At 39.4% G+C, this 12,615-nt stretch overlaps 1 protein-coding gene across 1 annotated transcript; it reads left to right on the top strand.

Moving 5' to 3' along the window:
* The first annotated feature begins 3,846 nt into the window (after positions 1-3,846).
* Positions 3,847-10,556, top strand: LOC116714614 (CD82 antigen). Its single transcript, XM_032555295.1, has 8 exons — positions 3,847-4,037; positions 5,117-5,195; positions 6,007-6,119; positions 6,197-6,271; positions 7,460-7,558; positions 7,638-7,835; positions 8,635-8,718; positions 9,432-10,556. The coding sequence occupies exons 1-8, from the start codon at positions 3,972-3,974 to the stop codon at positions 9,984-9,986; spliced, it is 1,269 nt and encodes a 422-aa protein (XP_032411186.1). The 5' UTR covers positions 3,847-3,971; the 3' UTR covers positions 9,987-10,556.
* Positions 10,557-12,615: the final 2,059 nt, after the last annotated feature.

Raw genomic sequence — 12,615 nt, 5'->3', positions numbered from 1 at the left:
TAAATACTTGGGTAAATACTTTAGTAAATACTTTGGTAAATACTTTAGTAAATACTTTGGTAAATACTTTAGTAAATACTTGGGTAATACTTTGGTAAATACTTTAGTAAATACTTTGGTAAATACTTTAGTAAATACTTTGGTAAATACTTTAGTAAATACTTTGGTAAATACTTTGGTAAATACTTTAGTAAATACTTTGGTAAATACTTTGGTAAATACTTTGGTAAATACTTTAGTAAATACTTTGGTAAATACTTTGGTAAATACTTTAGTAAATACTTTGGTAAATACTTTGGTAAATACTTTAGTAAATACTTTGGTAAATACTTTAGTAAATACTTTGGTAAATACTTTGGTAAATACTTTAGTAAATACTTTAGTAAATACTTTGGTAAATACTTTAGTAAATACTTTGGTAAATACTTTAGTAAATACTTTAGTAAATACTTGGGTAATACTTTGGTAAATACTTTAGTAAATACTTTAGGACCCGGTGCTAAAACTGTTTCCTCTATAAGGCTCTGCAGATGAGAAAACTGCGAGTGAAACAGAGCAAAAACCGTTTTCTGGTCGTTCAGCGGACTGACTGGGGTCAGTTAGGTCAGCGGTGCCCAAAGTGGGCCCTGGAGGCCCCTGGAGGCCCCTGGAGGCCCCTGGAGGCATCCTGAATGTTTTAGTCTCTCCTTGGTACCAACGACCTGCTCAGCATGTCAATGTTCTTCTTAGGCCTCTAACGAGCCATCATTTGATCCAGGTATGTTAAACCAGGGAGAGACTAAAACACGCAGGATGCCGGGCCTCCAGGACCCACTTTGGGACCCCCTGAGTTAGGAGGTCAGAGGTCAAAGGTCACTCACCGTAGCAGGAAAACAGGATCAGGGCAATTGAGAGAGAGAGAGGGACGTTCATCCTGGACGAGACGCTGGAGCCGACTGAGACTTTGAGCGAGAGGAGGAGGGGGCGTGGCCTCAGAGAGAGAGAGAGCTGGATCAGAACCTGATCAGAACCGGAATAAAACTCCTTTAGGACAGCAGCAGACAGAACCATGATGACATCACAGGAAGTAGAGAACAGGGACAGCATTCAAACTTCCCTCAGAAATGTTCTGATGGGATCCGAACCCACAACCTTCTTCTCAGCATTAGCATTAGCATTAGCAGCAGCAGTGGGACGGGGAATCAGGCAGATCAAATGAGATCCAGTTTTTCTTTCCAGCTGTTTTCTGGTTCAGTTTGTTGCTTTGATCCAAGTCAGTACTCATCCTGCCAGCACCAAGTCCTGTGTGACCTCACCATCCATGCAGAGACAGAAGCTCATCAGACCTACAGAGATCCTGCCTTCATCGATCAACTTCCTCCTCCTCCTGCTGCAGCACCTTCATCATCATCAGGCCAGTTCTGGGGTCCGAAACGCCAAACTCTGTCCGTCTCTCTCAAAGGTTCCCTCTTTAGTTCTCAGTGTCAGCAGTAGGGAAAGATAGACTAGATGATTTGATTATTTCTGCTGTACTGACCCTGGCAAAACTGTCTTACTAATAAAATATGAAGCATAAAATCTAAAAGATGTTGTGGACATTCAGTTAATGAGTCGCCTCAAAGTTCTTTGATGGTTGTGAAACAGCTCTGATGTTTGATTCTGGAGAGGAAAAGATGGAAAATGTTTTATCGTTTGCTTTTAGCCCAAAACTAAATGTGAAACATCATCCTTGGGACTCACTGAGTCACTAAAACCAACCTGGTTCAGTAACAAGAGCAAGTTGTAATAAAGAGAAGGAGCGTTAACAGGTGTTAACAGGTGAGCTCTGTGAAACTAGTTGGCTGCAGGCTGATCAGTCTGGATAATTCACAGGGGGAAGAAGGGAGGGACGCCTGGATGGAGGCCGTCAGGAACCAGGCGAGTCGTTCTGGACACCAGCTTTAAACAGAGTTTATCCAGTTCTGGATAAATCCCAGCAGATTTAGGAAACTCAATTCACCCGTTAGACGGAGAGCTGGTAGCATCTCCTCTCTCAGAGGGGGAAGGAGAGAGTGGGGGGGGGTTGCGCAACAAAATGCTTTATAAACTAAATGAACGTTTTGTTACATCTGAATCCTCTTCCTGTTCCACTGCTGCTCATTTCTAGTGAAGCAGAACCAACAGATAACAGGAAATGATTGCACCATTCTGGGTTCTGGTTTTGGTTCTGTTCAACTCGGCTCCCTGTCAGCCCTCCCCAGTTAAACAGATTTATAACTCCATTGTTCCCAGTCATGTCTCCAGAGAAGAATCATGGTTTCCTGATGGATTGTTGGCCTGCAGACATTTTTCCTGCTGAGAAACACGAAGAGTGTTTGCTGAGGCCAGAGGATCCAGATCTTCTCCTCTTTTGGGGTTAAAAATGTTAAAAAGCTTCTGGATGAAGGAAACTTTCCGTTTCTCTGCATTCATTCCCAACATGAAGATGACTCTGCAGCGCCCTCTGCTGGTTGACTTCGGGTAAAGTCACTTTAATGTCTGGTTTATTATCTGCAGCCTGTGTTCATCTGAACCAGGCGCTTAAATCAGAAACAGAACCGAGCGGAGAGCCAGACTCTGATTGGCTGTTGATATTAAAGAATAAATGTCCAAAGTAAATATTTATCTTGCCAACTAAACATTTACCTGAGAGCTACTTAAATATTAAGCACTCAATTTTCAAATGTTTACTTTGAACCTAAATATTTTGCTGGTGAATTAAATATTTAGTTATGAATCAAACCTGAAAAACAACAAAAACAGGAAGTTTTCATGAAAGATGAGTTTTCTAGTGAAAATGTGACATTTTGCAGGGATGTCAGTGAAAACTGTCAAGTTGTAATATTCTGTGAAATTACATTTTCTGAAGAATAACTTTGTGAAACAAAATGTACTTTTAGGAGTTTTACCTCATCATGATTTTTTTCTTGGAGAAAAGACGAGAATGAGAAGCAAAAAGTCAAACAGCGCCGCCTGTTGGCCGCTTAGTTGAATAACTGGATGAAAAACAATGAAAACAAAAATCTGCTTTCATTTAATATTGACAAGAAAACTCGAGCTTAATTTATTCACATAAAAATATTTTCATCATTAAACTACGAAGAACTGTTGATTTTCATTTAACTATAAACTTGTGATGATTATTCACATGATGATAATTACTTTAAACAAAACTCTAAACCCAGAAAGTTTTGAAAACATGAACTTATTTAAACAATAAAAGCTTCATGAACTGGTTCAGGTTGGAAAACAGATCAGAAAACTGAAATAAAAATAGAACAGTTTGTTTAATAACTGATCGATCGGGAATACTCAGAACTTCTGCTTCCTTGTTCCGTCTCAGCGGTCCTGAACGCCGCAAGGGATGATGGGAAATGTAGCAAGTTTGCGTTTTTCTTTTAGGAGTTTAACTCTGGGACGTCACACGGAACGAGACGAAGACGAGTTTCTGGGTTTCAGGTGGGATCAGAGGAAACACCTGGTGTTCGTTTCCATGGAAACCACCTGAGCGGTTTGATGTTTAACAGGTAATAAGGAAGTGACCTTTGATCTCAGCACAGACTTGGTTCCCAGAGGATTGGACGGGAAGCGAAGCGGTTTGTTGGAGAACGTCTCTGTTGCTGTGGATCTGTTGTCAGAAAACGACAGAAAACAACAGAAAAACAACAAAAAACGACAGAAAACAACAGAAAAACAACAAAAAGCGACAGAAAACAACAGAAAAACAACAAAAAGCGACAGAAAACAACAGAAAACGACAGAAAACAACAGAAAAACAACAAAAAGCGACAGAAAACAACAGAAAAACAACAAAAAGCGACAGAAAACAACAGAAAACGACAGAAAACAACAGAAAAACAACAAAAAGCGACAGAAAACAACAGAAAACGACAGAAAAACAACAGAAAAACGACAGAAAACCACAGAAAACGACAGAAAAACGACAGAACGGCGTCGACCTGCTGCTGGTCAGGATGAAGCTGGGCGTGAAAATCGAGATGCTGAAGTTTTGCTTCACAGTTTTAAACTCCGTCTTCCTGGTGAGTTTCTCCTGGATTTTCATCATTAACTTGTTTTAAGTCATTTAAATCAGGTTCTTCATGACTCCTAACTGGATATTTGGTTTTGTTTGTCATCTTTTTAAATATTTCTCAAATGTTTGGCTTATTCTTCAGAGTTTAATATTAACTTGTGATGTTTTTTGAAGAACATTTCCTGTTTCCAGATCCAGTTCTTTGCTTTCAGTCCTTCTGTTCCTCCTGGTTGTTTTGTTTGTTGCGACAGGAAGTGGCTCCTTGTAGCAACAGGAAATGGTCATGTTGAATCTTTTCTGTAAAGGAGTTCCCCAAGGCTCAGTCCTTGGACCTGGAAATAATTGATCATGATATGAAGCTGCCTCTTATGGGGTTTTAATGGCTGTTTAAGCAGAGGCCTTCCAGGGAAGAGCCATGAAGTGCTATAAATAAAATAATTGATTGATTATTGATTTAGGGACGCCCAGGATTCAGATGTTTTTCTTGCTTCAACACACCTGAGCTGAAAGGTTATATTGTTTCAGATTTTTGCATCATTTTATGACTTGTTAAGAAAGAGATTTAACTGTTTTGATCAGATGATTGGAAGTACGGTGGCCCAGAAAGATCAACAAAATGCAAAAATCATAACACAACAAAATGTGCACAATGGAAGTTATGATAGAATCTGTCTAAATTTGGTTTTGGTACAAATTCAGTTTAGCATTAATTTAATTTAGCTATTAATTACATTTTAGCGTACATTTTGCTTTAGTGTAGCCTAAATTTTGTTTAAACAAAAAATTCAGTTTTAGCATAAATTCCCTTTGAGTATACATTTCATTTTTGCCATATTCAAAATTTTGTTTTAGGATTTTTTATTTTTTTTTAGCAAAACCTAACATCAGTTTTTGCATAAATCAAATTTTAGCATAAATCCCACTTTAACTTACGTTCTGGTTCATGTTAGCGTGTCCAGCTTGTCTCTGAAGGCCTTTGCTTCTCCAGGCTCAGCTGCTGTTGCTCCGATGCTTCGCTCACCTGTCGCCTGTTTCACCAACATAAACATGATGCAGGTCTGAACTTCAGTTGGACTTTCTCTGCAGGTTCTGGGTCTGAGCGTTATGGGCTGTGGAATCTGGATCCTCTTCGACTCTGGAAGCTTCCTGAATGTCCTCTCCTCTGGTACCAAAATAAAAACAAATACTTTTATTTTAAGGAACAGCGTAACATTTATTCAGGGTGAGGAAAATCTCCCCAGAGGAAAAGATGAAAACTCAAATTTCCAGTAAAATAAATGTAAATAAAGCAGATATTAATTCAGTTTTTTTTTCTAATGGCATCAGAGTTTATAGGAACTTTTAATTAATAATCCACCACTTCCTGTTTCTCTGGGTATAAATATGACTTAATATAAACCTATTTATTTTTGCCATTTGAAGTAAGGCAGATGCGTTTTTCTGCCATCCAATGAATTAAAGAAAAAGAAAAATTTCTGCTAAATTTTCAATAGTTTCAGTCGAACTGTTTGAATTCTGGTGGCTCAGAACTAATGCAAAAAAAATGTATGTTGCTTTTGTATTTTTTTATATTTTTTGTTTTTTGTGTTTTTTTATATTTTTAGTGTTTTTTTTTTATTTATTTGGTTTTTGTATTTTTATATTTTTTGTGTTTTTTAAAAAATTTTTGTATATTTTTGTGTTTTTAAATTTTTTTTATGTTTTTGTATTTTTTCTATTTTTTATGTTTTTTGTATTTTTCATATTTTTGTGTTTTTAAATATTTTATTGTATTTTTTAATTTTTTAAAATGTTTTTTTTGTATTTTTTATATTTTTTGTGTTTTTAAATATTTTTTTGTATTTGTTAATTTTTTTTAAATGTTTTTTTGTATTTTTTATATTTTTTGTGTTTTTAAATATTTTTTTGTATTTTTTAATTTTTTTTGTGTTTTTGTATTTTTGTGTTTTTTATATTTTGTGTGTTTTTGCGTCCAGAGGAGCTGCAGGTGGTGGCAGCGGGTCTGTTTATAATCGGTGGAGTGGTGGCGCTGGTCAGCCTGACTGGGTGTACTGGAGCGGCCCTGGAGAAACGGTTCCTGCTGCTGGTGGTGAGTTTCCCATGATTCCCTGCTGTGGGGAAAACAGCTGCTACCTGCTCAACACTCTGAGCGCTCTTCCTCCTCAGTACTTCTGCTTCCTCATCGCCCTGGTCCTGGGTCAGCTGTACGTCACCGTCCTGCTGCTCCTGAACAGAAACAAGGTCAGGCCTCTTCACAGCGGCTCTATCGCGTAAAATCTACTTTGTTTTCAAAATGTTTTAATGTTTTTCCCTCATCAAAAATAAACCTGGAGTTTTGCTTTGACTCTTTCATGTCTGAGAAATATTTTAATCTCCATGGCAACCATTCAGCTGTAAAACACTCCTGGGTGGACGTAGCCCCGCCTCCTCGCAGCTCCTTCAGACTAGCCAGCAGCAATTAGCAAACATCTGCTGAGCTTGTTCTAGGAACTGCTGCAGAGCAACGCTGGTAAAAACGCTAAAGGGTTAATAAAGGAGCCATGTTGGGACAACTTCCTGGAGGCGGAGCTTCAGAAAGAGCAGGAGTTTTTAAAGAGACAGAGGCCCAATTAAATCAGGAAGTAAATATTTTTTTTTAAGTCATGTTTGATATATTTAGCATTTTTATAAAAGAGTTACTTGAATGTGCAATAAAATGGCATTAAGTGCCTGGAAAACACATAACACCGCCCCTTTAACTTCTTACCTGAGAGGTCTGTTGGATTGATTCTAGAGGGAGATCATTTAAAGAGTTTCCAGGGTCAAAGGTCATTGTCATTTTCCTTTCATGTCCGTCGTTGGAGTCCATCAAAACAGTTGAAAACTGTTGAAGCTGCATAAAACAGCTAAACAAGCCCGAGGCTCAGATGTTAGCTCAAAAGTCTAACCCTGAGATTAGGAGGATGTCATGAGGAGACCTAGCAGACCAGCACCTTATCCTGGGATGTAAAAGTGTGTCGTGGATTTACTCTGCTGTGCACAGAAATAATTGGCAGAACATCTAAAAGTGATCTTGGTAACTGTTGTGAAAATAGTGACTAGTGAACAGAAGAAGGAAAAAGTAACATTTTTCTACACGTAATCAGTTTGTTTCACTCGAAAGACAAGAATGTAAATGTCGATATTGTTGGGCTGCTTAGGCTGCGTTCACACCAGCACTGTTTAATCCGCTGTAATCCAATCCAGTACAGCCCGGTTTGTTTGTGGAGGTATGAATGAATAATCAAACTCTGAAGCGGAACACAAAGCTAATAATGGTTCATCGGTTCAGTTGAACTCTGGTGTGGTTTGAATGCATGTGTGAATGTTTCAGGCCGTTTTCGTGTTTGTTCTTGTGTTTAATTCAGTCTTTCTCGAAGATCGCAGCTTAGCGTTTTTTTCCCTCACCAGATCGATGGTAGTCTGGCTCAAACCGTGAATGACATCATACGTCAGTATGGAAATAGCAGCAGCAGGGCCGACAGAATCATGGATAACATTCAGCATTTTGTGAGTTTCTCCAACATCACTTCTGTCCTAGCTCAAATAAAGATGCCTGGTTAATATTTGTCTTTATTCTGGCTCACAGACTAATTGCTGCGGAATAAATGGACCGGACGACTGGCTCAAGAACTCCTTCGTTCAAACTCTGAACCTGACAAGTCAGAACGTGCTGCCGTGTTCCTGTTTCCAGTCCTTTCAGCCTAGCATAAACTCGTCCTGGTGCTTGGAAACCAATAGCACCGATGAAAGGCTGCTTGGAACAGGAACTGGGATTTTTAATGAGGTACAGTCGACTAAAACGAACAGCAGAAATCTGGATCCACAGACGTGTTGCAGAGTGACGTCATGTGTGCACGATCCCGCTGCAGGGCGAAAAGCTGCCAACGTCTGATACGTAAAAGGAAAAGAGGCGCAGTTTTGGTCAGGAAAGTTTTAATTAAGAAAAAATAGCGAGGGAGAGGGAAGTAGGTCAGTTTTGCTAGCTTGACTTTGACAACCTTAACATGTAGATGTGCTGTGGAATTTGGAGTTTCGGTTCAGTTAAAAAAAAGCGTCTCTCACATCAACTCTGACAAATGATCAGTAGAGCAGGGCTTCAAATTAGCTTAGCTAATAGCAGAAGTAGCCAATCTATCACAGCGATCACTTATCAATAATCACAAAATAAACATCAAACATAAAAACATAAAACTGTAACGGACTGAATGTTCTGCTCTTTGTGTGGGAAATGTTTGCATATTTTTTGTTGCTGAATCCTGACACACAGTGGCGTTGCTGTCAGTCGGTTTCTATGGCAACGAGTTTGCGTGAAGTGTAGCGGACACAGTGAGCGAGAAAAAAGAAGAGTAGGAATGGTTTGGAGTTTTTCTGCGTTATTTCTCCTGTGGCTCCCTGCACTGAATTAATAATACACCTCCAGGTTTCAGTTAGTTAACGGATGGAACACAAAAGAATCGGCCTTTTGCCCTTCGATGTGCTAATTTGCAACATTTCCGGATGTAAACAACATGCAACGCGTCTACACTGAGAATCCTCACCTGATAATGAGCTGATTCATTGCAATGATGTGTTTAATGCCGCAGAGTTGCATTGAGAAGATCAACCAATGGCTGCAGGAGAACGTCATAACCATCGTTGCCATGGCTGCATTCCTCGTTTTAATCCAGGTAAGAATAATCTGAAATGTTTAACCTCCACTCATTCCTCTTTCACTGGGCATAAAACGAGGAGGGAGTATAAAAACTACAAATGTCGGTAGATACAGTTTCCTCTCATTCAAAGGTTGATATTATCAGTAATTAGATACCATCTAGTGGTCGGAGTGTGAACTACACCTGGTTTATTAAAGAGGAAACATGCAGCAGGCAGGTTAACTCAGTAAATAATCTTAACCCTTAACTAGATTCTGCGGTAAAATATACATTTAGGCTGAGAAATGTCTTCTACATATCATACATCAAAATAGAGAACATGTGATCAAAATTATAAAATTTATTTCTAATTTGGGATTTAAAGCTTTTAGTGACACTCGCAACTAAGCAATGGAAATGAGCAAAATGTAGGTATGTTTGTAGAAATAGAAAATTGTGAGTCTATATTTTCATTATGCAATACATAAAATTAAAATATGAGTATTCATTAATTAACATAAGTACGTACGGTAATAGAATATTCATTATGAAACGGGATGGAAGCCCATTTCCACCATGAAAAAGTCTTAAAGTCATAATTATCATAAACAGCAAAATCACAAGTAATAACATTTTTTGTACAATTTGATATAATTTCAGTCATTAAGGTTTTAAGGACGGATTTCTGCATTTCAGTTGTAATGCCTGCGGCTGCCTGAAGGGGGTACTAACGGCCCTTTGCTCTGCAGATCATCGGCCTTTTCATCGCTGGATCTCTGTTCCGCATGTTTGGAGAAAAAGACGCTTTAAAGAAAAACAAGCGGCTCGTTGGTGAAGACGACGCCGACTCAGACTCAGACTCCGAGCCCGAGCCCGACCCGGCTGGCGGAGAGCAGAACCACGCCTTCATAGACCCGGATGAAGGTGCTGCAGAACCAAACTACAGGACAGCTGGAGACGCCAACAACATGGCTGACCAGTACAACCAGAACCAGGAGCCATTTCATTACAACCAGAACCTAGAGTACCAGAACCAGAACCAAGGGTACACGCCTGCTGGAGATGCCAACAACATGACGTATGACCAGTACAATTACAACCAGAACCAGGGCTTCCAGGGCCAGAACCAGGGCTTCCAGGGCCAGAACCAGGGCTTCCAGGAGCCACTTAATTACAACCAGAACCAGGGCTTCCAGGGCCAGAACCAGGGCTTCCAGGCCCAGAACCAGGGCTTCCAGGAGCCACTTAATTTCAACCAGAACCAGGGTTACCATGGTTACCAGGAGGCTAGTCAGCATTATTAAACAGACTCAATGTTGTAAACATAGCTAAAATAGCTAATTCAAAATTAGCTATTTTGTATAAAATCTTGTTTTTTTTTCTGTAAATGTTTTCTATTTTTACAAAGTTTCCTGTACTGAACTAGTTTGGCTGCTTGAAAAGTTTTAAGAGAAAAACTGTTTTAGGTTAATAATCAGAAACAAAACCACAGAAGATCCGCTGGACGCCGGAGACCACAGGCCGTTTCATCTGCAACCATCAATCAAACTATCACCTTGTCACCTTTATTTACTTTGAACTCACGTTTAATCTCGAGAGATTTTGCGAGATTTCCCGTCTGACATCTGAAGGTTGGTGATTGGAATCTGTTCATGGTTAGTTTGTTGTGTATCGTGTATTTTCTCTCAGATTTTGAAAATAATCGTCAATTTTAAAATCCCGCTGTGTGAACCAGGCTTTAGCAGGGAGCTGTAGTGTTTTCTTTTATTGTTGTTAAAATTACACTTGCACTGGTGTAAATTTGAATGACTAGATGAAAATATCTTTTATATTTGACCATGTTGTAGAAATAAAGTATCACATATTGATATTTATCAGTTTCCTACATTCTTAACTTATTGTTGATTATTATTCTGAGAACTCAGTAACATGATGACTGTCTTTATATAGATCAATATTGTTAATTAGGAGCTTATAATTAAAGGAAAATTCAGCAAATTTGTTATTTAAAAAGTGTTTCTGTATCCAGGAAGCAGCAGCAGAACCAGAAGTTGAAAATCTGCCTGTTGGGTTTAATGTGACCAAGAGACTCTTGTTTATCTTAACATTTTTATTACATATTAAATGATTTATTCAGTATTCAATAAATAGAAAAACATTTTCAGGCATCTTGTAGAAAAGTTACAAAAGTACACAAAGACAGCCCCACAGAGACAGTGCAGAAAATCTCAACAGTTAAAAACAATTTTAAAATAAAATAGTTTCATACAGTAAAGGAAAGAAAATGTGACTCCATAAAATAACAAAGCTGGATAATCCAGAAGATAAATAAACAACAATTCAAGCTTCTCTTTCTGAGTGCAAACAGAAAACTAGACATGTCCATCCGTTTCTTAGACCCTTCTCCCACTGGGTCAGGAGGGGGCGCTGCGCCTCTCCGGCTGTCAACAGGCGAGAGGCGGGGTCACCTGGACAGGTGGTCAGTCTGATCATTTAAATTAAAACTCAGATCTGAGTGAATTTACAGGATTTGTTTGGAAGATCAGTCCAGCTGACCTGAAGGATCCTGTGTTCACAGAGCAGATCCGGTTTTCTGCTCTGCCACCGCCATCACCTGCTTCCTCCAGCAGGTGATGCACTGCATGAGCTTCACCAGGACCAAGAAGTCCGGGTGGCCCGGGGCCGGACTGCTGGTGAACAACGGGACTGGACAGGCGTCCACACTCTGAAATCAATCAATCAATCAGGCAATCAAATGTCTGCTTTCTTACAAAACCTGTGAAAAACACCTTATCCTTCCTCCGTTTCTAATTTGATCCTTCCCTTCATCATCGTTTTGCAGAAACTCACCAGGTGTTGCAGCAGCTCTCCGTTGAACGTCATCATGTGTTTCGCCAAAGTTTCCGTTTTGTCACGTTTGTTTTCGTCAACGTAACGTTGGACTTCCACTGTGCAGCTTTGCTTCTGACAGAGTCTGTCGGCCGACTGCAATGAAAACATTTTATGAGAAAATTCATAGAAAACCTGAATGACTCAAAACTAGTGGACACACTTCTGCTAACATGCTAATAGTGATGCTAACTATTCATTTAGCAATTTTTGCTAAGTGAAAACTTTTAGCGCAGTTAGCTTCCCCTAAATTAATGTGCAAACTTTCAACTGAATAAATTTTAACCTCTGGTTTGAAGTTTGAGTTAGAAGAACTAATGTTAATGATTATCTCTTTAGGGTTAGCATAAACATTTAGTTAGCACCACCTAAAGTTCTCCAAGCTCTCTTGTTGATGTCAGAGGTCAAATCACTGCTTCCAGCACCGTCTCTGAATGCGTAGCATCATGTTGGACCTTGAAGAAGACGAGCTACAGCAGCAGACGACCTCACCGCTAACAACAGGAAACCGAGGCTAATATTCACACACAGTCACTGAACCTGCAGGTTGGAAACATGTTGCCTGGTCTGATAAGTCAGGAGTTGGTGAACAAATGGATTCATCCTGATCCAGGCTGGTAGAGGAGGTATAATGCTATGGGAGAAGCCGGGACCCTGACTCAGCATGTTTTATCTCCTAGCTGAGCCTGCTGTTGGTCATCTACATCCCTTCAGGACCACAGTGTACCGTTCCTCTGGTAACCACGCTAAATCAGCTACATAAAGACAGTTGGTCATGAATTTGAAACAAAGCAGAGACCAACTTCAGCACCTTCTGACAGATTGGCGCCAAAGAGAAGTTTCCAGATTTAATGTTATTTTCTCATCGTTTCATCCTCAGAAACCACAACTAAGAAATGACAAACAGCAGATCTCAGACCAGCAAACATATAAACTGTGGCAGGAACTCAAAGAAGCAAAGATAGTTAGCGTGCGACTAAATGGACATCTGGTTGTTTGTTGACACCAAAGTGCGTCACCATAATTATAACTACCATCTTCATA

The sequence above is a fragment of the Xiphophorus hellerii genome, chromosome 3 (assembly GCF_003331165.1).
Source record: "Xiphophorus hellerii strain 12219 chromosome 3, Xiphophorus_hellerii-4.1, whole genome shotgun sequence".
Taxonomy (NCBI): domain Eukaryota; kingdom Metazoa; phylum Chordata; class Actinopteri; order Cyprinodontiformes; family Poeciliidae; genus Xiphophorus; species Xiphophorus hellerii.
The sequence above is the reverse complement of the archived record's forward strand: the minus strand, read 5'-3'. Positions and strand labels throughout refer to the sequence as shown.

Bases quoted from the DNA above. Each gene is read 5' to 3' on its own strand.
- LOC116714614 (XM_032555295.1), top strand. From the start codon at position 3,972: ATGAAGCTGGGCGTGAAAATCGAGATGCTGAAGTTTTGCTTCACAGTT. The intron at 6,120-6,196 runs GTGAGTTTCCCA...CTTCCTCCTCAG, and splicing joins AACGGTTCCTGCTGCTGGTG to TACTTCTGCTTCCTCATCGC. The intron at 7,836-8,634 runs GTACAGTCGACT...TTAATGCCGCAG, and splicing joins GAACTGGGATTTTTAATGAG to AGTTGCATTGAGAAGATCAA.